The 14,944-nt window shown below is 54.9% G+C and overlaps 1 protein-coding gene across 2 annotated transcripts in view; it reads left to right on the forward strand.

Moving 5' to 3' along the window:
• The first annotated feature begins 3,217 nt into the window (after positions 1 to 3,217).
• The window catches only part of MAN1C1 (mannosidase alpha class 1C member 1), a 52,523-nt gene continuing 40,796 nt past the window's right edge, over positions 3,218 to 14,944 (forward strand). The window contains exons 1-2 of one of the 2 annotated variants that reach the window (XM_059868845.1): positions 3,218 to 3,530; positions 4,252 to 5,169. In XM_059868845.1, the coding sequence (XP_059724828.1) occupies positions 4,603 to 5,169 (567 nt within the window). In that variant the 5' untranslated portion in view covers positions 3,218 to 3,530; positions 4,252 to 4,602. The remainder of the gene's footprint in view (positions 3,531 to 4,251; positions 5,170 to 14,944) is intronic. The other variant, XM_059868846.1, reaches the window with a different exon arrangement.

Below are 14,944 nucleotides of genomic sequence, written 5' to 3' on the forward strand. Positions count from 1 at the left end.
TGGATATTAAATTCTATTTTTCTTATGCCCATAAAAAAAAAAAAAAAGTAATTTTCTTTAAATTATTTCTTCCAGAGCTGCTAAAAAGCCAAGAATCATAGTGCAGCAGGACCCCCATTTCCCCAGTAATTACACTCTGCCTCCTAACTCCTTCAACAGCAATTTCTCAATTTATTTGGCTTCTGTCTGGAATTGCAGTCACGGGCAGAGCTGGGCTCTGTCTTATTATTGCACAGACAAAATTGTTTTTAAAATGTAATTAAACATTTACCTTGAAGACAATGCTTTGTCTTCTTTAAGAAGCATAATATCTTAATTTAACCTAATCTGGAGAACCTTCCATTTCCAAGCTTTTACCTCCAAGACAATGTTATGCTAAACACAAAAAAAAGAAAAACAAAAAGATTTCCTAATTTAACCTAATTAAAAGATAAGCCTCCAACTTTTCCACTGCTGCTGCCTGGAATGAGGAGCGAGGCGTAGCCCTTTGCTTTGCTCACAACTGTTTGGTTTATCCTCCCTCTGCTTTGCTCTCTGCTGTTGATTTTTATTTATTATCCTCCTTGATGCCCCCAAATCCTCTTAGGAAGCAGAGCCGTCCAACCTTTCCCATCCTGGGGCCTTCCCTAAGAAGATCAAGGGACCACCACGGGAACAGAGGAGCTTTGGTTTGGGGGGTTTTGTTGGCTTGGTTTAGGGTTGTTATTTTCAGTAATAATGAGACAAAATGCTGCCTTGCCTGCTGTGTGAGGCTTCCCCAGGAGAGGAGGTTTAAAGGAGGTGAAGGATTATTTCTGTTCAGTCTGAGCTGAGGCGTGGGGAGCCCACGGAGCGATGCTCTCTGGCTGGTGCTGGTCCCTGGGGGCTGCCCGAGGTACAAAATGCCAAAATCCATCTGTGCTCAGGGTAATGGCAGTGGCAGCTGGCTCACAGGGCTCTCCCTGTGCTGAGCAGGACCAAAGCTTCCTTTGGAGCTGCTCCCAGGGGCTGAGAGGAGCCTGCCAACCTGCCAAGGAGGAGCAGCCCCATCCCTCCCTCCCTCCCTACCTCCCTCAGGGAGTCTCAAGCTGCACCAAGGGAAATACAGGTTGGATATTAGGAAAAAGGTTTTCATAGAAAGGGTGACAAAGTACTGGAGTTGTCTGCCTGGGGAGGTGCTGGAGTCACCATCCCTGGATGGGTTTCCAAAGGACTGGGTGTGGCACTGGGGGCCAGGGTTTAGCTGAGGTGTTGGGGCTGGGCTCGATGATCTCGAGTCAACCAAGACTCCAACCTGGTGATTCTGTGATTCCTGTTCCTCGTGGTGCAGCCACAGGGAATGAGGGAGAGCAGCTGTGCCAGGCTGGCTCCAGTTCTGCTCAAAGCAGAGCCTGCCATGGGGGCCATGGTGGCCACGGTGCCCTGTGGGCCGTGGTGCCCACAGCTCCTTCACGCTCAGCAGGCCCTGCCTCCAACTGCAGGGGGGAAATAAGCAATTTCAAACCCAAACCATCGAGATGCAAATCCATGGTGGCCATGGGCCGTGGTGCCATGTGGGCCGTGGTGGCCATGGGCCGTGGTGCCCTGTGGGCCGTGGTGCCCTGTGGGCCGTGGAGGCCATGGTGCCCTGTGGGCCGTGGTGCCCACAGCTCCTTCACGCTCAGCAGGCCCTGCCTCCAACTACAGGGAGGAAAAAAGCGATTTCAAACCCAAACCATTGAGATACAAATCCGTGGTGGCCATGGGCCGTGGTGCCCTGTGGGCCGTGGAGGCCATGGGCCGTGGTGCCCTGTGGGCCGTGGAGGCCATGGTGACCACAGGCCGTGGTGCCCACAGCTCCTTCACGCTCAGCAGGCCCTGCCTCCAACTACAGGGGGGAAATAAGCAATTTCAAACCCAAACCATCAAGATGCAAATCCCCTCGGAGAGTGGACACCTTCAAGGTCCGTGGGGCAGCCACTGGAGCTGAAAGCATCACGATTGTTTGGGTTTATTTGGGCTAAACATGCAGCAGCTGTGGGGAAGGTGAAGTGGGAGGATGGCCAGCCTAGGGTCAAGGGCAGCTCCACAATCCCGTTGTGCTGCCTGCTTTACACCCCTTAAAGCAGTTTTCACGGGAAAATGACAATATTAGTGTGTGTGACTCACAATATTAGCGTGTCTCTGACTCTCAGAGATGTGGGGCCCTGCAGCAATCAGCTCAGGTACCTGTCCCCCGCGGTGCTGGTTATTGTGCAGGAGGCACACACTGAGCACACAAACAGCAGATGATTTCTTTCCTTTCCTCGCAGCTCCAGCTCCTTTCCAGCCTACAAAATGTTCCCTTTTAGCTCTTCCAAGTTTAGTCACAGATGTTCTCTGGTGGCTGCGTTTACCCTTTTCTGGGAGCCTCATCCTGCCGCCTTCCCCCACCCAGTTATTCCTGAGGGGTTCCAGATGCCTCCGGGTGTGGGTGATGCCCTTTTCTCCCTTTCATTGCTAATTCTGCCGGGTTGAGGGCATTTTTTGTAACATTTATGAACAGAAACCCTGATTCACCATCTTCCCCTCTGGTACAGTATTAGCTCACAGGGTCACTCAAATCTAGCCGGTGATAAATTGAAGGTTAAAGTGTAGATGTAACGATTTGGGATTGAGAAGTGTTTCACGACACTTGAACATGGGCTCGTATAAATCAGAAAAGGGGTTCCCAAGGCACCTCCAGCCCCTCTCTAAAACTCCCGCTCCTCTCCTCGTGCCAGGCAGCGCCCCCAGGGCCGTGGCACACGCAGAGTACGGAGCCCCTCATGGGGGATCTGTGGGTAAATCGGTCCCTTAGAGTCCTCATAGTGCGAGACGATCGGAATTGGTGACAGCAGCAACAGACAGCCCCAGCGAGCCCTCACAGCCTCTGGGGCCGCCGCGTGCCCGCAGCCCCTTTTTAAAGTAGCGGCGCCCCCCCTCCACCAATCTCAGCGCGGACGGGGCGTTCCTCGCAGCCAATGGGAGGCGGTGACTGGAGGAAAGGGGCGGGGCATCCCTCGCTGAGCTCGAGCCGGGCGACTGTGGTAAACAAGGAGGCGGAGCCCACGACTTCCCTGTCGCGGGCAGCAGCCAATGGGCCATGGCAGGAGGGGACAACCAGCCAATAGCGCTCGAGGGCGGGCAGAGCCGCGCGCGCTGATTGGCTGGCGCGGCGGCGGAGTGACCGTTGGCGGGAGGGGGCGCGGCGGGGGCGGGGCCGGGCGCTGTCGCAGTGAGCGGCGGCGCGGGCGGGGCTCCGTGCGGGCACCGGGCAGCGCTGCCCCGCCGGTCCCCGCGCCCGGCACGGGGGCGGGCAAAATCCCAGCCTGGCAAGGGGCTCGGTGCAGTGAGGCGCTTTCCTCGTGTGTGCTCGGATGGGCAGGGAGAGGAGCTGTCCCCTGGAGAGCGCAGCATCTTCCCTCTCCTACTTGAGCGGGCACCCGTGAGCGCTGGCAGCAGCGAGGGGCTGTCGCTTTTGGGATGAGCGGGCAGGACTGAGAAGATTTTGCTTACTGTAGGAGCCAGAGAGGCTTGGATTTGTCCGAGGGGTGAGTAAACAGCGCTGGGGATAGGAGAGCGTCCGCCCCAGCGGGTGTGACGGCGCTCGGGGGCAGCGCTGTCCCTGCCCGCAGGAGAAGGAGCGATTTGGGGATCGCACGTAGGGGTTTAAGCCGTGTCCTGCCGGCTTGCGGGGTCTGAAAGTTGAGCTCTGGCTCTTCGGCAAAGAGAGGATTTGTGGGGGTGTATGGATAACTCTAGCAGGCAGAGATTTGGGATAAATTTGCCGGGATCTATTAGGCAAAACCAAACCAGGTAGATTCTTTTTTTTTTTTTTATTACTATTTTTTGCCTCGGGAAGCTCAGCCCAAGCCTAGCTTTCCGCATGGCTGGTTTGCAGCCCCATCGTCCCCAGCCCGGCGCGGGCGATGGCAGCTCCTGGCAGAGGAGCGGAGCAGCCTCGTCCCTGTCTGCTCTCCCAGGGCACCCTGCCCCTCCTGGGGTGTCCCAGAGCATCTCGTTCCCCCGGGATTCTCCCCTTGTCCCCCGGGCTGCCCCGCCAGCAGAGCCTGGCATCCCGGCACTGGATGGGAGATGGTGCAGAGCTCAGAGCTGCTCGCAGACCGGAGAGTTGATGCCAAGTCCGGACAGAGGGAACCGAACTAGTGCTGCTGGAGGGTGGGGGACCGGCCGGGGACAAAGGCTCGTCTCGCCGGCCGCATCCTCGGCGGTGCTGAGTGACCGCGCTCTTGTCTCCCCCCCGCCCCGCAGAAATGCTGCAGCATGAACCCACCGCCGCCTAGAGAGACGGGCTCACGCCGCCTCGGCGCCGCTGCCTGAGCCAGCCCCGGAGCACCGTCCGGCCGGGAGCCCGCACCGGGAGCAGCCCAGCCCAGCCCCGCGCCGCCCGGCCCCGGCGGGATGCGCTCGCCGCCGCCTTCATGCCGGCAGGGGGGACGCTGAACCGCCGCTCCGCCCGGCCCGCAGCCACCCACGTGCGGTCCCCGGTGAAGGCGGCCGGTGGTGCCCAGGGCGGGCCCCGTTGAGCGTTTCGCCGCAGGAGCCAGCGGCAGCCCCCGGCGTGGCGGCGGGTCCCGCCCGGCGGCCGCGATCCGGTGCCCCATGGTGGTGCTGCGGAAGCTGCCGGGCATGCCGGGCTGGCCGGCGGCGCTGGGGCTGCGGCTGCCGCAGAAGTTCCTGTTCCTGCTCTTCCTCTCGGGCCTGCTCACGCTCTGCTTCGGGGCCCTGTTCCTCCTGCCCGATTCCTCCCGCTTCAAGCGCCTCTTCCTACCCCGCCGGGCCACCGCCTCCGCCTCCTCTTCATCCTCCGCCTCCTCGTCCTCCGCCTCCTCCTCCTCCACCCGCGACACCGACCTGCCCCGCAGCCCCCCCGCCGCCGCCGAGCCCCGCCACGCCAGCCCCGCGGCCCCGCGCCGCCTGCGGGAGAAGCTCCGCACGGCCGCCCGCATGGCCGGGCCGCCGGCCCGCACCGCGCCCGGCTCCCGGCAGCAGGTGCAGGGCGGAGAGAGCCGAGCCCAGCCCGCCAGCGGCGCGCCCCCGGCCCGGGAGACGCGGGCCCCGTTCCGCTTCGACTACGAGCGGTTCCGCCGGAGCCTCCGGCACCCGGTGCGGGGCGGGCGGAGCGGAGAGGACCCCGAGACCCGCGCCCGCAGGATGAAGATCAAAGAGGTGGGTGAGGAGCGCAGGCAGCGCTCCCGGCCGAGTGCCCGCTCGGTGCTGCCTCAGTCCCTCCATGGCCCCCTCAGGCAGCCCTCGCCTCACCTCAGTGCTCACATCCCCCTCAGGCGGCCTTCACCTTGCTTCTCCTCACAGCATCGGCTCCCCTCAGGTGTGTGTCCCCTCAGTCATGGCCCCATCCGACATCCCCTCCCCTCTCAGGTGTGTGTCCCCTCAGTCCTCACCTGCCATCCGCGACTGCATTTCCCTCTCAGTCAGTCCCTGCCTCCCCTCACAGCCATATCGCCCTCAGTCAAGCCTTGCCCCCTCTCACGGCCATGACCACCCTCAGTTTTCGGGGCCTTGTCCACCTTAGCCCTCATGTCTGGGTCCCCCTCATCTGTCACCTCCCCTCACAGCCATGTCCCCCCTCAGTCAGCCATCACTGCCCCTCACAGCCATGTCCCCCTCAGTCAGCCATCACTGCCCCTCACAGCCATGTCCCCGCTCACAGCCATGTCCCCCCTCAATCAGCTGTCACCTCCCCTCACAGCCATGTCCCCCCTCAATCAGCTGTCACCTCCCCTCACAGCCATGTCCCCCCTCAATCAGCTGTCACCTCCCCTCACAGCCATGTCCCCCCTCAATCAGCTGTCACCTCCCCTCACAGCCATGTTCCCCCTCATTGCTGCCACCCCTCACCTCCCCACCCTTGCCCCTATTTCTCACACAAGGTCCCTTGCTCCCTCCTTTTCCCAAGGAGGGTGGCAGGAATTGGGGTGTCCCTTTCCAGGGGAGTGTCCGTGTCACTGAGCACACACCTCCACTCGCCCGGTGTGACTGAAATTGACGAAATGTAATTTTCGGCTTGGTTATTCAGGGAAAAAAGGGTTATGGGGGAAAAAGCCACACTTGGTGGGAGATGTGTTTGCTTCTGCAAGAGTCTCCATCCCGGGGGGCTCAGATTGGCACAAAAACCAGGAGATGACAGAACTTGGCTGGTGCAGGGGGATGGAGGGATGGGATGCAGGAGCTGGGGAGGAGCAGGAGGCTCTGTCCCTGCAGGTCCCTGTGGGACTGGCACTGGAATTGCCACCCTCTGCGGGGAGCTGACCCCTGTGAGCCGGGGTAGCCCGGCTGGGGGGGCTGCCAGGCGAGGGGAGGGTTTGGCCCCGTGCCTCCAGCTCGTGCTCAAGCCTGGCAGCCTGGCACACACGTGGAGCAGGCTGTGACCCAGTTAACCGGGTTTGTGTGGGATTCCATCGTGGCTGTCGGATCCCTCGCCCTGATGGATAACCAACTTGGAGGGAATTCTGCTCTCGGAAGAGGTGCCAATAAGTAAAAAGCACAGGTTTAATTAAGCAGAGTGTAAATTTCCTGGGTCTGTGCTCTCGCAGAGGTGCAGGCATCCAGCGACGATGCTGCCCCGGATTGAAGAGAGAATCAAGTCGGGAATAACACACCGAGGGCTTTCATCCTCTCCAACCTGCTTCTGAAAAACAGTTTTTAAAGCTCCCCTCCCGCTGTCTTTGTCAGGCACTAAAACAAAGGCTGCACGCTGGTGAAATTCCAATTCCTCTGCCAGGCAGCCAGGCACAGCACCCCCGGGGCTGCTGGGTTCCTTCATGGTCCCAGGAGGGATCCAGCCATCCTTTCCTGCTGCAGGGTGTTTGGAATGTTCCAGTGCCCAGCCCTCACGTGTGCCTGGGTCTCTGCAGATTGCCACCTCCAAGGTGTGCCAGGGAGCACGACACACACAGGAATAACCCAGCTCCCACTCCGTGCAAACAAATCAAATTGAAAAATCAAATTTAGGGGAAGTGAGTGGCATTCAGTCCTTCATTTGGAGTTAATTATTTTTTAAATATAGCATTATTTCAAGCTGTATGGATTCAGCCCCATCTGTTTCTAACAGCCATAATCAGTGCTGGGTAGCAGAGTTAGAGTTTTCAAGGATGAGAATCCATAAATATTAGTTTTATGCTGACAGCTAATTACTCTTCAAACAGAGCCCTTATTTCTTAAAAGTGCCTACGCTTCTATTTATTCAGAGAGAGAGAAACAAATATGGTGCTGAGATATGAGGCTGAACACGCAAAACAAGGGAGGGTGGTGCAGCCTGGGGAAGAGATAAGGTGTGTCTCTTTTTGTTAATCAAAAAGACAAGAGGAGAACAAACCAGGAAGGTTAGAAGACAAATGCTGCATAAAAAGAAACAGATGGAGAAAAAAAGAATTGCAAGGAAGAAGTGATGATACAGCCTTTGGATTAGCAAATATTGCTCACATGATGTGAGATGCCAGCAGGGCAGGTGGTGGCTGTGCTGGCTGCTCTGAGTTGCTTTTCCCTCCTTCCTTCAGAGCTTTCAGTCCTGTAGCTTGCTAGGAGTGCCCAGCTGTCCTTGCACTGGCAGTTTTGTTCTTTTCTCTGCCTTCCCTCAGGCCATCCTCCCAGGTCAGCACCTCTGTAACAGGGAGGATGGGATTTGTGGATATTTTTTCCCCCATCTGCCTGCCAGATGAAAGCCAGGAGGAAAAACTGGTGCGTGCCCACAGATGCCCAGAGGTGATGCCCAGCCTGGAGACTGGAACTTTCTGTTTTCCCCAGGACCTTCCAGTGTGAGGAATTGCAGCCAGGAATCCGAGCTGGTGTCTGTTGTTTCCCACCACCTCTGAGCCGCCTGGTGCTTCAGCTGAAGAAGAGGCAGTGCCATGGCTTTCCTGTAGCCCTGCTAGACCTTCCCTGCTTAAAAACCAGAGTTCAGAGTGGAAAGCCCCATGGCCTCTCCCATTTTATTGCTGTTTGGGAAAGCCTTTGGGGCGTGAGGAGCCCTGGGGCTGTTGGCAGAGTGAGGAGCCAGGCTGGGCTGCATCTGCTGGGCTGACGTGTGTGTGCAGGTACCTTCACCTGTAAAGATATGTCCAGGGTCAGTTAACAGTTGTTTTCTTGGAAATAAAAAAGGAGAGCAGCTGTATTGCACAGCTTTTGCTGCTAAAGGTCGTTGGTCACCTGGAGAACAGTCTGGGACCCACTGCTGTGTGTTCCTGTGGGCAGCCCAGGGCTGGGGCACTCTGACCTTTCCAGGAAAGCTGCAGAAAGCCAAAGAACAAATGTCCCCATGCTGCAGGTTGGGAAATTTTGGAAGGGATTATTCATCTCTTAAGATGACCTCTGGAAAAGGTATTAGTTGTGTAATTGATCAGTCAGGCATGGCTTTGGGGATTAGCTGATTTTTTACATGTGCCAAATACAAATCACTGATGCTCAGGAAAAAAAAAAGAGAAATGGTTGTAGCTGGAGAGTGACTGCAGAAATTCCACGGTGGGATTCCATATTTATTCGCTCTCAACAATTTCCAGATCAAATTGGCTCAGGGAAAAGTCAAAATTATTTCCCCTCTAACTGCTGCCTCTGCAAACTCAGCCTCAGATCTGAGGAAATCAGACCGTGTGGTTCCTGCCTTCTGCATCATAACCAGTAATAAAGATTTTGCTGGTGGAGCTGAGCTGACAGTTTTGCTGATGATGGATGGAGCCAAACAGGCTGCTCCTTGCTGCACTCCTGGGTCTCACAGGTGGGGAGACAGGGAAGAGCATTTCTTTCAAGTATTTTTATACCAACCGGTGCTTAAAGACAACCACTGGAGCCAGGCAGAGCAGAAAGTTCATCATTAAATACTCCAGCTCAGTCATGGGATGTGAGAAAAATGTGAACAGAGGGAGAGATTTATTCATTTTTCTCCTCTTTTTTTGGGTGCAAAAGGCACGTTTCCATGCCTGAAGGGTGGGAATGCATCGTGCCTGAGCCTGGCAGTGCCTTTTGTCCCTTTCAAAGGAGGGAATGTGTCACATCCAGGCAGGGATTGTCCCCTTGGGTCTGACACCCGCGTTTCCTCTGGATTAATGATACCAAAGCCTGTTTGTTTCACAGTGCAGTTCTCTTCATCCTGGCTTTTCCTCCCATCTCCACCTCTACCTGCCTCACCTGGCTGTCCCCTGTCCTCTTCTAACACAGCTCTAAAGATGTATTTGCTCTCAAAAATCAGCCCCTGGGGGGAAGGAGGCACCAGCTCCCACAGTTATCCTGCATCACTCTGCACCAGGTGGATCAGTCTTTGGAACACAAATATCTTGACAGTTTACCACTAAAAGGCAATTAGCAGGAGACAGGAATGTTATCAGGAGCTCAGCCTCTGCTGAAGGCCCCTTGGTGTTGGTTGCTGAGTTCCCTTTGTGTGGTTTTTGACTGTTATGACTGCAGTGAAAAAACTGCCCATTTTAGGGGCAGGGCTGGGGAAATGCTGCAGGTTCTGAATTTTTTTTTTTGCCACAGCCCTGACCCCTGCCAGGAGAGCTCTCAGCCCTGGTGCTGCTTGCCTCTGGTACACCTGTGTGGGTTTGGGTGGTCTCCTGGAGCTCAGAAGTGCCCTGGGGTTGGGCTGTGACCACCAGTTTGCCAAAAGCAGAGCTCAGAGCAGCTCTCAGGCTGAGCTGGGCTGTGAATCCCATCACTGGTCATTTCTGACCATCTCCTTTCCACAGCCAGCAGGAAAAACATGTCAGACCTCTCCCTTTGCCTGCACTGTGCAACTTTCTGTCCATCCATTTGGAGCAAATGCCTTTCAGTGCTGTGCTCTGGGGCTGAGCAGCACTCCAGGCCAGCCGTGAAATCCGTCCGTGGTTCGGTACGTGAGGAGCGCCACGCTCAGTTCAGCTGGAAATGCTCCTCCCGTGCCCATCTCCTCACTGAGGCACGTGGGGACGGTCCAATCCTGTGTGCTGGGCAGATGGAGACCCAGGGACTTCCAACAGACTTGCTCTGGCTGCTGGGGGTAAGGAAACCAGTTCTCTGTAAAATATTTACTATGGTGCAGTGGAATTATGATCTCAAACCAGTCAGTTGTGCTGTGATTGTAATTCTTTCTCTGGGGTAGAAATACCTCTGCAAGAGAGAATTTCTCTGCAGTTTGAAGCACTGGCTGACTCCAGCCTTGCTGGAATTTTCCTTTGCTCCACACTCCTCATGCATTTATTTACTGAACCTGTGAAAGGGGTACTGTAGTGTAAATCCCACAAATGGTGCGTGCAGTGGGTTTTTTGCTTCAGTAGCCTCCGGTGGATTCATGCAAACAGAATTTAGACCTGACCTCGAGCCTGTTTTAGCTGTAGGGGATACAGTTAATTGACTAAAAATGTATTTGTTCTGCTGGTGGAGTGCACAGCACAGGAGTCTGAGCTGTGATCAGTGCTGCAGAGCTGCTTGCCTCAGTGATACCTCAGAGCTCGCTCTGACCCAGCTCTCCCGCGCTGAGGGCACTCTGGAATTTGGGAGTGCTCTGCAATTTGCAGTCATTTGCTCTTCTCTGCCCAAGTCTAGCAGTGAAAGCACTTGTTCCACAACAACTAAATTTGATGCTAGACTGGTTTCTGAACTGCCACTTACAGCCAGCACACGGCTCCAGCACTGCAGAGCTGTTGGCGGGCGGGTGATGAGTGACTGCGAGTGCTGGGTGGGGGGAAACGACTCTCTAGGATGCCCACAGATCTGTGGTGCTGAAGGACCTGCACGCTCCTCAGTCACTTCAGGAAATGCACATCAGCTCCTTGAAATGCTTTGGATGGGAAGATGGGGTTAGGGCAGGGGGATGGAGCCTGGCTGTGAGCTGTCAGTAACATCCTGCTGTAACCTCCCTGCTCCTCCATCAGGCTGGGGCCCGTGCACATCCAGGTCTTCAAATATTTACTGAAAAGCAGTCACCTGCATTAAGATTCTATCTTCCCAGCCAAAATTTTTATGGAGTCATGATTAACTTTTAATCAATGATTAAATCTGCCCCTTAATGGGAGAAAGATTTTCGTGCTAAATGTTCTTTCCTTTGATTCTGTATGCAAGGCTTTGCCAGATGAGGCTAATCCATCATGTTTGGTTTACTCTGTGATTCTGTTGTTGTACAGATTGTTTGTCATTTTGATGTTTTTGAATATGTTCTCCAGTATTGAAAACAATTCGGATTTTAGATGGGGCAGCTGAGAGGGAGAAAGGGAAATGTACCTTAGTACTAAATGAGAGACTGACCTGAATATAAAACTGACATGGACCTGTCAGAAGGAGAAGGCAGGAAGGAAAATTCACTCCAGTGGTGGCAAGAGGAGATCTTAGTGCTGGGAGCATTCTGATTTTTAAACTTAAGGAAGAGACTACATTTACATTCCCCAGAAAAATACTTTTCAGTGGATGCTGTGATTGGATTTGGCATGAGGAGCACACGCTGCCATGATTGCTGTCTTTACTCTGGGTCCCCTGGCGCTTGAGTTCATCATCTGACACCACATTTTGGAAGGGCTCCAGAGGAGCTGTCGTGGGCAGCAGTGTCTGTGAGCCACACATAATGTGAGGGCTTTGTGCACGATGCACCCAGAGCATGGCAGGAGACAGAGCACACTGGGAGCTGTGCTGCAGGGCTGGATAATGAACATGCCCTCTTTATGGGACAGGATGGCACTCATTTGTACCCTGGCTAACGGGGCAGAGCACCCTCTGGGAATTAAAGCAGGACACTTGGTGTTCTGCTCCTGAGGGCAGATCCGTGGTGGCACCTCTGTGAAATGGGCACAGGCTGCTCAATCCCTGATCCAGCAGGAAAATGTGCAGCAGAGCTGTTCCTCCTGGGCACTCCAGCACTCCCCAGGAGGACACTGGAGCGTGAGTAAAGCACGAGGCTGCACTAAACTGAAGTGACTGCTGTGCTTCCCTCCTGCATCTCCTGCTGCTGACTGCAGAGCTGCAGAGTCCCCTGTGAGTGTAGAGTCCAGGGAGGGATCTCCAGAGGGTTTGGAAAGGGGAGTTGTGTTCCTCAGGCTTCTTCCCTGGGCTGGAAGGTAACAGAGCTTTCTAGGAATGGGAGCCCTCTGTGCTGGAACCTCCTTAGAGCCATCAGGCAGCTTGGGGCTCCCCATCCTTGTGTCCCTCTGTGTCCCCCACCCCTGCCCTGTGTCCCCTGTGTGAGCCACAGAGCCCATCCTGACCCCAGTGCCTGTTCCTCAATGCAGCAGCAGGATCCCTGCACTGACCACCCCCTCCATGGGGCACCCTGGGGGTCTCCCCATGCTGGCAGCTTGCACTGAACTTTGGTTCCTCTGTGACCTCTCCCCTCTGTCAAAGCCAGCTGAAGTTTTCCAGCTCAGGAGGTACCAGGGAGGACGGGCAGGCGACAGCGGAGCAGAAAACAGTTCCTGGGTTTATTTGAGCTAATTGTTCTAAAGGCTGGGATTGAGTGGGAGCCAGGAGCTCATTAGTTCTAATCTGGCCTCCAATACTTGCCTTGCATGGCCCTAGAGCTGTTGTTAGATTTCCTCTCAGATATTGCAAGAATAAGGCTGCAGAGAATATGAAATGCAAGAGATGGAGAAATCCTGCAGCGTCTCGTGCCAGCAGCACTAGCTCAGGATGATGATATACAGTGAGTGTTCCTCCTAGAGAGTGTCCCTTCCCTTCAGAGGGACTCGGTGACAGAGCTCCTGCTGATTTATGGAGCAGGATGGCTCTGCAGACTGTCTGTGCTGAGAATTGGAGCCGTGTTAGCAGCGTCCGAGCAGCCGTGTTTAAAGCAGGGCTCTTGCTCTAATTGTGTTAACATGATTTCCCTGGGCAGGGAGGGAAGTGCAGAACCGTGTACTTTGAGAAGTAACAAAGGATAATTATAAAATAATCACGTTTCATCCATCCTGAAACCCTCCTGCTGCCTGGGTTAGCCAGCAGGATCAAATACAAATAAAATACTTCCAGTGGAAAAGGGATGTTTCTGGCTCTCCTTCCATCTGAGCCTCGTTTTGCTCTGGAGTTTTCTAGGAAGGACATGTATTTGTGTTGGAATGCAGTGCTGATGGACCCAAACAAACCCTTGGCTGATTTCTGGTGCTGTTTTGGCTTTCCTGAAGGCCCTTCTCCAGCACCAAGACAGTGTCAGGATTGCTGAACCACCGCGGCTGTGCTTGATTATCTTATCTCTCAGAGGTTTGTGCTGCTGAGCCCAAACAACCAGAACACCATTGCTGCTGGCTGTGGCTCTGCCCACCCTCACTGGTGGCTGCACAGCAAAATAATTCCAAAGGCTGATTTCAGCCCTGGCTGGCATAGGACGAAGACACAGGCAGCTCTCTTCTCTTGGTTCTTTCATTTCTGGCTTTCAAAGGCTTAAATCAAGTTTTGAGTTGAGTGCTAGGGTGGGATTTGAGTGGAGGCTCGTTCCCTAGGCCTGAGCATTCTCTGGGTGCCACTTGTGCACAGATGTGGAGTCTGTGAGCAAGGAGCTGCTCCTGCCTCTAATTTTGATGAACCTTTATGGCTGTTTTCTGTAGTTTATTACCCGGATGCCCGAAGCTGCCATTCCCTGCTTTATTCTGTCAGCAGCCCATTAGTCACTGCTGTGTGATGGCAGTGCTGGAGCAGTGCCAGGGCCCAGCCTTGATCCCTCTGGGGGTGGGAGGTCAGGCCCAGGGAGGGCCAGGCCCCTCCATCCTGCCAGCTGAATCCTGACATTGTTCCCACACCCACCCCACCAACCTCATTTTCATCAGGGATCCGGTGTTTGTAACCAGGTCTGTAATGATTTATGGTGGGTTTGGGGACTCTTGGAAGGGTTTATCAGCCTCTGGCTAATGAATTTGCTACTGTGGTCCAAGAATTTCTTGCACCACTTTTGTAAGGTGACAGCTCTGACACGTGGCTCTAGGAAGGCTCTGAGTGAGTTTCTCGTGTCTGTTATTAGCTATTACCTGTGATAAATTATTGGACTAATCTCAGCTGACTACTTAATACTTGAGAATTGCTCTGTTCCTCTCTTCAGAAGTTCCAATCACGAGGAACCCTGGAAAAGGGAGAGGACAGCAGTGCTCCAATCTGTCCCTCTGAGCAAGGACTACAAAGACAGATGGGGAGCAGGTGAACCAGCAAGAAATCATTAAACTAAACTCATCCTCCCAGATCTCTCCTGCTAAGCCATCCAAGTGTGAGATGAAGCACAAGGTGTGCTGGCAGTCCTCAGCCTCCCTCTTTCTCCTGTTCCAGCATTTGGACTGAGACAAAGCTAGTTTCCAAACAGATGTTCCTCCTGCTCCCTAAATCCGTTCTCACAGTGCAGAACAGGAGCGATGCAGGATGACTCTTGGCCTGTATTTACATTTTTTCCTTCCCTTCTCCCTTTCTTTCAGCTCTCCCATCTGCTTCTGCTGTGTTTTGGGCCCCTGAGCCATCCATGTGTCAGAAGCAATTCACACCTTGTGGGTGCTGGGGGGAGAGGCAGCTCAGCTGCTGGAGTGGGGGAGTGAGGCTGAAATGGGGAGAGGGAGAGAGCTGAGCCTCTGGGGGAGCCTGGCACGGGGCTGCTCCTTTTGTCTCTGGCAGCTGTGGTGGGTGTGAGGCTGATCCTCACTTTCTGTCTCTGAGGATGCTCTGGAAACCTTCCCTTGGCTGAACAGAGCTCTTGGCTGTGCCCCTGCTGGGGTGGGAGCCCCCCAGAAGCTCTGGTGCACTCACTTGATCTCCATCCCACCCAGGACAGGCAGGGAGCTCAAAAATGCACTCCTGCTCTGGGCAGGGAGGCTCTGCTGCCCTGCCTGGGGGTGGCTCCCTGGCAGATCTGCACACAGAAGCTCTGGAGCCTGTTTACTCTCCCCAGCCCTCTGAGGATTCCTGCCATGCTCCCTCACCCAAGGCTCGGGAGTACAAATCCTCCTCTCCTCTCCTCTCCTCTCCTCTCCTCTCCTCTCCTCTCCTCTCCTCTCCTCTC

The sequence above is a fragment of the Haemorhous mexicanus genome, chromosome 27 (assembly GCF_027477595.1).
Source record: "Haemorhous mexicanus isolate bHaeMex1 chromosome 27, bHaeMex1.pri, whole genome shotgun sequence".
Taxonomy (NCBI): Eukaryota; Metazoa; Chordata; class Aves; order Passeriformes; family Fringillidae; genus Haemorhous; species Haemorhous mexicanus.